The sequence below is a fragment of the Camellia sinensis genome, chromosome 1, assembly GCF_055761805.1.
Source record: "Camellia sinensis isolate YWXY chromosome 1, ASM5576180v1, whole genome shotgun sequence".
In the NCBI taxonomy this organism is placed as follows: Eukaryota; Viridiplantae; Streptophyta; class Magnoliopsida; order Ericales; family Theaceae; genus Camellia; species Camellia sinensis.
In genome coordinates, this window is record NC_138961.1 from 171,075,383 (window position 1) to 171,086,175 (window position 10,793).

The following is a 10,793-nucleotide window of genomic DNA, read 5'->3' on the forward strand; positions in this document are numbered from 1 at the left end:
AACTTCAAAGATAATCATATCTCTTCATACTGTGATGCGAGAGTCAAAGTAGTTACAAAGGGTTAATGGTGTATAGCACTAAAATAATTTATGTCAATGATTTTAATAATCTTCAAGGAAAATTCAAATAAATCTGAATAATTAAACATTGAGAAGTCAATTGGTAAGACATTCTGCAATTGAGTGGTGAGACTCCATGAGGTAAAACATAATTTTTCTTGTTCGGTGTGAGCAAAAAATTCTTGGAAATTCAAGGTTTGGAAAGGAAGTCTTGTAGATCTGGTAATGTGAAGCAAGCTGAATATAAGTGTGGAATTTAAACAAACTGTTTGTTATGAACAAGAAGCAGAAGTTTAGTTAATTTTCTAATTCTCTCTTTCATCTTTTTATATTGTGGTGGTGGATTGGTTCGTATTGATGTGGCAGCGGTGGCAATGGTGACTGCATTGTGGTGGGTAAAGGTGGCAAAGGAGGTGGTAGGATGGTGGTGATGATGGTAATGGAGTGATCGTGGTGGTGACAGTAGCGGCATCAGTTTTATGGCAGTGGGATAATGGTGGTGTGCTAGTGACAGCAATATTGGTGGTAGAGGTTGAGGTGATGGTGGTGGTGGTGATGATATTGGAGTGGCGGCAGTGATTGTGTTTTGGTGGTAGAGATGAAGGTGGTGGTGATTCTAGAGCGGTGGTGGGATTTTGGAGCGGTGATGGTGATGACGAGAGTGATTGGTGGTAACAATAGAGATGATGCTGGTTGTATAGTGATATTTTCAAATTTTCAAGTTTTTTTTTTAAAAAGTACTTCAAATAATTGATTTACAAATATTAATCCCAAACAGGACTTACATTTACGAGGTTAGGTTGTGTTTATGTTAGAGCTTCAAGAATTATCTGAGTGAGACTTTTCAATATTTGGAGACATTCACAAACTGCTTTAGTACTCTCCTAAGTAGGTAAGATTGATAGTAGAGGAAGGTAGAAAAGCAAGATTTGTGAGAAGTCAGACAAATATATTAGAGTGGATTAACTTGCAAAGAAACAGAAATTGACTCAAAAGATAAACAAGTAAAGCTTCTAACATGGTTTAAAATTTTAAACAGTAACTACTCAACTTGTTTAGTTACGAACCTGCCTACAAATATGAAGCAAAGATGACAATTTTTTTGGTTGAAATGAAAGTTGGCCCATGTTAAATATTCACCGTTGACAGATTCTAGTCTCAGTTTCATGGCCCACTAATGGACAATACATTATAAGATTCTACGAACAAATGTTGTCTTTATTTTCTTGGGAAAATGTATCAAACCATAAGTCAACAACTCCTCAATATGACAAAATCAGTAGTGACAACTAACGACCCCACAATTCTAAAATATCTTCTTTCTTTTTAAATAAAAGCCAAACTGTAATCCTCTTTGTGGTCACCTCTCTCTCTCTCCCCCAAATCTATGCAAACAGAAGTCACAAATTAATTGGTTTCCTTGGACAAAAAAAATCAACATTGTTCAGTCATGGAATCACATCAATAAACTAACTAGATCTAACTTAATTGGCCATCATACCTTACTTAGAACTTAGTCTCTAAGAAGGTTAAGGGAGTGCAAGCATTTAGATACTTTACCTAGAGTGAGGAGATTTTCTTCCACATGTGCTAATTTAATAATTAACAATTAACATTTGCCGATTAAAAAAAAAAATGGAATCACATCAATATTTTTTAATTAGATGATATAATCATGAAGAAGTTCTGTCAAACTATATTTTGTGCTTTGGTAGTTGATATAAAATAAATAAATAAATAAAATCTATAATGAATGGTTGCTATTAATACCCATCACTTTGAGTAACTCTATAACAGTGATTAATCATCATCCCATCTGGTTCTCAAACCCATGGTCACTATTGAATGTGACACCGCTTCAAGTTTTATTATTTTTTTATATAAAAAATAAAAAAGATACGGAAGCTTCAAAATTAGGGGAACACCATATAATAGTATCAGATGTAGATATGGAAGTTTGGACAGGCCTTGAATTCAATTCAATTTAATTCCAGAGTATATTGCTTGGAGTTGCTTTGCTGGAAAATGGGTTCAGAACTAGAAACAAGAAAGCCTCATGTAGTATGCGTTCCATACCCATCACAAGGCCATGTTACACCTTTGATGCTACTAGCCCAGCTTCTCTATTCAAGAGGCTTCCATGTCACCTTTGTCAACACTGAGTTCAACCACAGGCGTTTGGTTAGGTCCAAAGGCCCAGACTCGGACTCCGTCAAGGGCCTGCTGGGGTTCCGGTTTGAGACCATCCCAGATGGACTTCCACCATCAGACCGTGACGCCACCCAAGACGTCCCAGCCCTGTGTGATTCCGTCCGGAAGAACTGTTTGGTTCCTTTCATAGATCTATTGCATAGGCTAAATTCCACGTCCGAAGTGCCTCGCGTTTCATGTATAGTCTCGGATGGAGTGATGAGTTTTGCTATAGAAGCTGCTAAAGAAATGGGGATTCCAGAGGTTCAGTTCTGGACTGCTTCGGCTTGTTCCTTCATGGGGTACCTCCATTACCGTGAACTCATCAGAAGAGGCATTTTTCCTTTCAAAGGTACTTGTTTGCTTTGGTTTTTTGTGGTTACAGCATATAGGTCCTCCTTTCTATGTCTAGTTCTTGCCAAGGTTTCTATAAGTTGTTCGGTAAGTGAGAAAATTGGGTAAGTGGTATTATTGAGTTTTGAGTTTTTCATAAATCATTCCAACTTTATTGAGTTCTTCTGGCTTCTCATCAGGCTATTTAGTGTCATATAGTGTAGACATCATAGGTCCTTTCTATTTTTAGTTCTTGGCAAGGTTTCTATAACTTGTTTGGTTAGTGAGAAAATTGGGTAAAAGGATATTGAGCTTTGAGTTTTGAGTTTTTCATGAACCATCATGTTTCTTGAGCTTGCATGCTACTTCATCTTCATAGGTCATCCTTTCTATGTTTATTGCTTGACAAGATTTCATTAACTTGTTTGGTTAGTGAGCAAATGGGGTAGAAGGTATTGAGATTTCAGTTTTACTATTACCAAAAGTTTTTAATAATTAAAATATACCTTCAACATAGCATCTTCATTTCTATTTGAAGCAAAATCGTTCTGTTATTCCCATCTTTATGATATATTTACCTATTTATTTTTTCATTCTTTATTTCTCCATACAAGATCTGGAGTTTCTCTTATGATTTGATGCTTAAATTTTATTAATTAATTACTACTATCATATTATCTGTTTCTCTTCTTCTTCTTCTTTTTTATATATATATATATATGTGTGTGTGTATGCCCTTTTTTTCACCATTTTCGAAAATTATAGTTGTTACAGGTTGTTTTTTTAACATTTTTCAACCTATCCATAAAACAAAAGGATGAATTTCACAATTCATGTATATAATATTTATCTTCAGATGAGAACTTCATGAGTGATGGTACTCTTGATACTCCTATCGATTGGATTCCGGGCATGAGAAATATACGGCTCAAGGACCTCCCAAGCCATCTTAGAACCACTAACCCTAACGCAATCGTGTTTGACTTCATGGGAGAGGAAGCACAGAACTGCTTAAAAGCTCCAGCAATCATCTTCAACACTTTTGATGCATTCGAACAGGAAGTGCTAGAGGCAATTGTTTCCAAATTCCCTCGCATTTATACCATCGGACCACTTCCCTTGCTATGCAAGCACGTGGATGATAGCCAAGTCAATTCACTCAATTCAAGCTTATGGAAGGAGGACTCAAGATGCCTCGAATGGCTAGACCAAAGAGAGCATGACACAGTCGTGTATGTGAACTATGGAAGTATTACGGTGATGACCGGGGAACACTTGAGAGAATTTGCTTGGGGGCTTGCGAACAGCAAGCACCCATTTTTATGGGTCGTTAGACCTGACATTCTGATGGATGATTCAGCAATGTTACTCGAGGAGTTTTTGGAGGAGACAAAGGATAGGGGATTGCTAGTGAGTTGGTGCTCTCAAGCCCAAGTGTTGGCACACCCATCTGTTGGTGCCTTTTTAACACATTGTGGGTGGAACTCTATGATGGAGACCGTATGTGAAGGTGTGCCTGTGATATGTTGGCCTTTCTTTGCTGACCAACAAACGAATTGCCGATATGCATGCATCCACTGGGGGATTGGAATGGAGATTGATCATGATGTGAAGCGCAGAGAAGTTGAAGCACTTGTTAGGGAAATGATGGAAGGGGATGAAGGGAAGGAAATGAGGAGAAGAGCTAAGGAATGGAAGAAGAAAGCAGAAGAAGCTACTGATGTTGGGGGATCATCTTTCAATGGCTTTGATAGATTCATTAAAGAGGCTCTTCTTGCATAGGTTAAGTATCAAGCTGTTAGTTTTAGAAATTACGGTTTGATTCATAATCCTCATTGTGATGAAATGCATCTTGCTAGAAATTAGGATAGCTCAAAATACTATTGAGTGTAAAGGTATATTTGATTCAACTTGTTGGTGTTATAGTATTGGCATAATAGTATTAAATGTGTTGTGTTGTAATGCCTTGGAATTTATTTTGTCATTATTTAAGTATCAAATTTGTAGTTTTAGTGTCACTTTGGTAAGCATTCCTTCTCACTCTCTCACGTGATATGGATAAAGGATCGTGGATATAGACTATAGTTGTCAAAATAGTAAATTTAGATCCTTCTTTTTTAGAAGGGATATTTAATTTGAACATCGGTGCGATTGCACAATGGTGACTGAAATATTACCCTGTAGTGATTGAAAAGAGATCTAACAGAGTAAGGTAAAATGCTGCAAATGGAGAGAAACCATAAGGAGTTCAATTTATGTTTTTTTTTTTTTTTTTTTCCCTTCAAGTGGTGTTCAACGTCGGATCGGATGTTCTTTAAAAATTCTATCTCTCAAATTTGTTGAATTGCAACATTACTACACATGGGATCCAGGTCGTGCATTGGTGTGAGTTCCACACCATTAAATGGCTTTCGCACACGGTACTGAATAATTGCTCCTCTCCCCTCCAGCGATGGCTTGGGCTTGAATGTATGGGTGTAGGGTGAGGAAGCTAAGTGGTCAATGTAATCTGGCCTGGGTAGGGTAGAGTGGCCAAGAACATAAGTCAAAAGACTCTACCATGAGCTAGCTTCACTTACAGTGTGTTACGGATTTTAGCAATTTCCTATATCAGAAAAGGCAATAGCAGTGATTGGCATAAAAGTTTATAATTTTAGCAAAAGAAACACATGATTTCCAAAATACTAATGCCTAAACAACAATTATAATTTAAGCACCGTAGTGTAGCAGTGTAACAAGAGAGCAACATATTAGTGGAACAAATAAAAACATAAAAATAAGAAAATATCCAAATGTGATATGCAAAACAACCCTAAAGCAGAGTAAATTATGCAACTTCATTTTTTTCTTATTATTATCAAAATCACGGTCAAATTATGAATATCTCAACTCAACACTATCCGAGCCTTCAAATGAAATCCCTACAAGATTTGGGTACTGCCTGCCCCCTTTTCTTTTCTTTTCTTTTCTTTTTTTTTTATTACAATTATAGTAGATTATATAATCAAAATATTGGTTATTGGTAGACAAAGATTAGGAAAAAGCGATGCTATGAATTTGGGGAAAAACTTTTACATGCTACATAACCACATCTCAATATTTTGATAACCAGGCACATCAATTTCAACTGGGGTGGTGGCGCAGTTGGCTAGCTTGTAGGTCTCATAGCTTATTGTCTGACTTATTATGAGGTCGAGAGTTCGAGCCTCCCTCACCCCAACAAAAGTTTTTTTCTAAGTCGCAAAATGCTAAGTCGAGCACCGAACCAATCCTCAGTTTGATGGTTAAGAGGGTCGAGAGTTAGAGCCTCCCTCACCCCAACAAAAGTTTTTTTTCTAAGTCGCAAAATGCTAAGTCGAGCACCGAACCAATCCTCAGTTTGATGGTTAAGAGGGATTTGCTTGAAAGCAAATTTTGATGGTTGAGGAATCAATTCAGATGGTGTTTTCTCAATTTAATGTCCGAATCGATAGTTAAAGAATCAATACAGATGGTGATATATTTTCTTGATTTTGTTCGGGATATTTGGGAATTAATTACATGCACAATATCATTAAAAAAACAGCCACTGATGGACCAAAAACAGAGCACAAACATAGCTATCAACAATCTGAATTTTTTGCACAGATTTTCAGCTTCAAGCAAACAACTTTCAGCACAAATAATCATAAAAGCAAAAGCATCAGTAAACACTTATTTGGGCATCAAAAATCTGTGCTTTTTCACTAAAAATCAGCTTTACAAAGCTTTCCCCTCCACCTTATACAGAGCAACACAAAAAAAAAAAAGAAAAACCTTTCTCTTTTCTCACGTTTTTCTCCTCCTTGCTGAGTGTTTTTTTTTTTTTTTTTCTATCTCAGTTTTTCTTATTTAAAAACTAAAATGTTCTAGAAGCACATTTTACTTACAAGTACAAAAGTATAGGAATTTTACAAAAAAAAAAGGCCCAATACACATGTAACCAAACAAAAAAGGCCCAAAATGGGTTTACAATATCTAACATTCCCCCTTAAACCCAATTTTCAAAAGTTTTCATACCAAGCATCATCTTCAATCTATTGAATACATCATGCTTCAAAGGCTTTATGAAAATCTCAGCAATTTGATCATAAGACTTGCAAGGAACTAGCTCCACTTCCTTTTGCTTCACATGTTCCCGAATAAAATGATAACGAGTGTCAATGTGCTTACTCCTTTCATGATACATCGGATTCTTTGCCAAGGCTATTGTCGATCTATTATCAACAAAATCTCTGTGGAGTTCTGTTGTGAAAATCCCAAGTACTTCAATAGGTTCCTTAACCATATAGCATGACAAACAGTGGCATTAGCTGCTACATACTCTGCTTCACAAGTAGACAAAGTGACAATTGCTTGCTTTTTAGATGACCAAGTGAATGCAGCATTTCCCAAGTAGAAAGCAAAACCTAAAATACTCTTTCTTTCATCCAAATCTCTTCCCCAATCACTATCGAAGTATCCAACAAGTGTGAGATCATTAGTCCATGAATAAAGTAAACCATCATTGAGTGTACCTTTGATATAACGAAGAATCCTCTTTACCGCATTGAGATGTGATTGATCTGGTGTTTCCATGTAGCTACTAATCAGCCCAACTCCATAAAGTATGTCTGGTCTAGTGCAAATAAGGTACCGGAGACTTCCAACCAAACTTTTAAAGTAAGTTGGATCAACATTGCCACCATTGGTGCTCTTCCTTAGCTCTAACCCACTCTCTACTGGAGTGTTTACCGGATTACAAGACTCCATCCCAAATCTTTTGAGTATCTCCTTTGCATAGCCACTTTGAGAAATGAAAATTCCATCTTCCCTTTGCACAACTTCAATGCCAAGAAATTGAGACATCAAAACAATATTTGTCATTTCAACTTCAATGCCAAGAAATTGAGACATCAAAACAATATTTGTCATTTCAAACTCCCGAATCATACTCATCTTGAATTCCTTGAACATCTTAGGATTATTCCCGTGAAGATCAAATCATCAACATAAAGGCACACAAGTAATACATTTACATTGGCATCCGTCTTCTTATACAAAGCATGCTCATAAAGACATTTATCAAATCCATCCTCATAAAAATACTTGTCAATTCTAGCGTTCCATGCGCGTGGTGCTTGTTTTAACGTATAAAGAGCTTTTTTTCAACTTATACACCTTATCTTCATGCCCAACTTTGACATACCCCAAGGGTTGTTCAACATAAATTTCTTCTTCAAGAAAGCCATTTAAAAACGCTGATTTCACATGAAGTTGATAAATACTCCATTTATAATGGGCGGCAAGAGAAATCATCAATCAAATAGTCTCTAAACGAGCCACGAGAGCAAATATTTCACCATAATCAATTCCGAGTCTTTGCTTGTAGCCTTTGGCAACCAATCTTACCTTGCATCTTTGCACTTCACCACTTGCATTCCTCTTTGTTTTATAGACCCATTTCACACCAATTGCTTTGTGGCCTTGTGGTAAGCTAGTAAGCACCCATGTGTCATTTTTCTCAATTGCCTTGATTTCTTCATTCATAGCTTTCTTCCATTTCTCTTCTTAGATGGCTTATTCATAGCTAAGTGGATCACAATCCATGAAAAAACAAAACAAGTTCAGGTTGTCTTTATCAATTTTAGCAACTTCATAAATCTCTCGCAAGCTTCTTGTCTTCCTTGGACGTTCACTTGAACTAGCCTCCGATGATGATGATGATAGTGATGAGGAATCACCTCTATAAGATGAGGGGTACCCTTGTGGAGGAGTTTGTGGCTCTTTTTCAACTTCATTTGGATTTTCAACCTTTTCTTCTTCAAGCATAAGTTCAATATCCTTAAGGGCTTTTTTTTGCTTCCAATCCCACATTTCCTTTTCTTCAAAGATGACATCTGTACTCATGATCACTTTCTAAGTGATGGGGTTGTACAAGTTGTACCCCATTAATCTAGCTTCCAGAATTTTAGCATATGCAATGCACCCAAATACTCTTAGATGACTTGGCTTGAATGAACTCCAAGCCTCTTCCGGTGTCTTCAAGTTAACACTTTTTGTTGGATATCTATTCAACAAGTAAACAGCACATGCAACGACTTCAGCCCAAAACTCTCTAGTCACACATTCCCCTTTCAACATACTTCTAGCCATATCCAAGATTGTTCTATTCTTCCTCTCAATGACTCCATTCAATTGTGGCATATATGATGGTGTTACTTGATGCATAATTCCATGCTCTTTGCAATAATTTTCAAAAAAATCAAATGTATACTCATCGCCTTGATCGGATCTCAACACCTTGATATAGTAGCCACTTTGCTTCTCAACTAGTGTCTTGAACTCCTTGAAAACATCAAACACCTCGGACTTCCTCTTTAGAAAGTATACCCACGTCTTTCGGCTATAGTGATCAATAAAAGTGAGGAAGTACCTATTATTCCCATTTGACATAGGCTTCAAAGGTCCACATACATCGGTGTTCACAAGCTCCAAGGGCTTTGATGCTCTCCACTTCACTTGTTTTGCAAAGCGCGATCTATGATGCTTACCAAGAATACACCCTTCACAAACTTCATTCGGATGATCAATGTTTGGCAAACCTCTCATCATTCTTACTTGATAAAAGCTTCAAGCCACCAAAGTTGAGATGCGCAAACCTCAAGTGTCATAACCAAGCCTTGTCTTTGACAATAACATTCAAGCATTTTATAGCATCATGTTGAATATTCAAAGAAAACATTCTGTTCTTGGACATTTTCACATTAGCAATCAAATTACCACCAGCATCTTTAATAGTAAGGTAAAGATTTTTCAAGCCAATATCATAGCCCTTCTCTAAAAGTTGGCCCAAACTCAAAATATTATTCTTCATATTCGGAACATAATAAACATCAAAAATAAAATCATGATTTCCATTCTTGAGTTTGATTAGAATTTTACCTTTGCCTTTCACCGGAATTTTGGAGGAGTCACCAAATGTAACATGGCCTTGCACCGCTTCATCAAGTTCAACAAACATATGCTTCTTGCCGCGCATGTGACTGCTAGCCCCGGTATCAAGATACCACATCAGACCCATTATAAGCTAGCAACAAAGTAAGCCCCACTTCATTACTCTCTTTTTCAACATAGTTCACTTACTCAACAACTTCATTGCTTGACTTTGCTCTACATTCATAGCTATAGTGCCCAAAGTTATGACAATTGTAGCATTCCACATTTCTCTTGTCATAGCCATGCCTATTCAATGAACGGTTGTAATTTCCTCCTCCTCTTTCTCTTCCTCTTCCTCTTGGATCATATGAATTTTGGCCTTTTCCACCTCCAATAATGTTTCTTCCACCTCTACCTCTACTTCCACGACCTCTACCATGGCTCTCATAGCCTCTTCCATAGCTTTCATAGCCTCTTCCACGATTTCCATAGCCTATACCACAACCTTCATACCCTCTTCCTCTTTCTCTTTGGGACTTGCCTTACTCCTTTTCTTCTTTGTAAGAAAACTTGGATTGAAGAGCTTGCTCAAGGGAACTAGAGGCTTTTTTGTTTATCCTTTGCTCATGTATTTCAAGCGTGGCCATCAATTGATCAACTGTCATGATATTAAGATCCTTCGATTCTTCAATGGCAACAACCACATGCTCAAATTTGGAACTTAGTGACCGTAGAACCTTCTCTGCCACACGCACATCATCAAGATTTTCACCATACCTTTTAATTTGATTTACAATACTCAAAGTTCTTGTAAAGTAATCTGAAACGTACTCATTCTCATTCATATTCAATGACTCAAATTCATCCCTTAAAACTTGAAGCCGCACTCATACCGTTTTATCAATGCCTCTATGTGAATTCCTAAGAATTTCCCAAGCTTCTTTAGAAGTTATGACGGAGGAGACCTTGTCAAAAGTTGACTCATCAATGCATTGGTAGAGTAGAAATAATGCTTTCTTGTCTCTTTTTCTACAACCTTTTAGCGCATTTTTTTGATTTTCTGACAACTTGTCTTCATCTTCTTGTGAGTTGGGTTCTTCATACCCTTTTTCAATTAAATCCCACAAATCTTGAGAGGCCAACAACACTTTCATTTGGATACTCTATTTCTCATAATTGTCTTTACCCAATCTAGGAAATTGGGGTTGAAAGAAAGTGGTAGTAAAATCCATCACAACTTAACCAACAACAAATATCAACACAAGCCCTAATTT

General features: G+C 36.9%; 1 protein-coding gene across 1 annotated transcript; it reads left to right on the forward strand.

Moving 5' to 3' along the window:
• Positions 1–186: 186 nt before the first annotated feature.
• On the forward strand, positions 187–4,601 carry LOC114287263 (linamarin synthase 2). Its single transcript, XM_082888968.1, has 2 exons — positions 187–2,602; positions 3,440–4,601. The coding sequence occupies exons 1-2, from the start codon at positions 2,086–2,088 to the stop codon at positions 4,363–4,365; spliced, it is 1,443 nt and encodes a 480-aa protein (XP_082745094.1). The 5' UTR covers positions 187–2,085; the 3' UTR covers positions 4,366–4,601.
• Positions 4,602–10,793: the final 6,192 nt, after the last annotated feature.

Bases quoted from the DNA above. Each gene is read 5' to 3' on its own strand.
- LOC114287263 (XM_082888968.1), top strand. From the start codon at position 2,086: ATGGGTTCAGAACTAGAAACAAGAAAGCCTCATGTAGTATGCGTTCCA. The intron at 2,603-3,439 runs GTACTTGTTTGC...ATTTATCTTCAG, and splicing joins AGGCATTTTTCCTTTCAAAG to ATGAGAACTTCATGAGTGAT.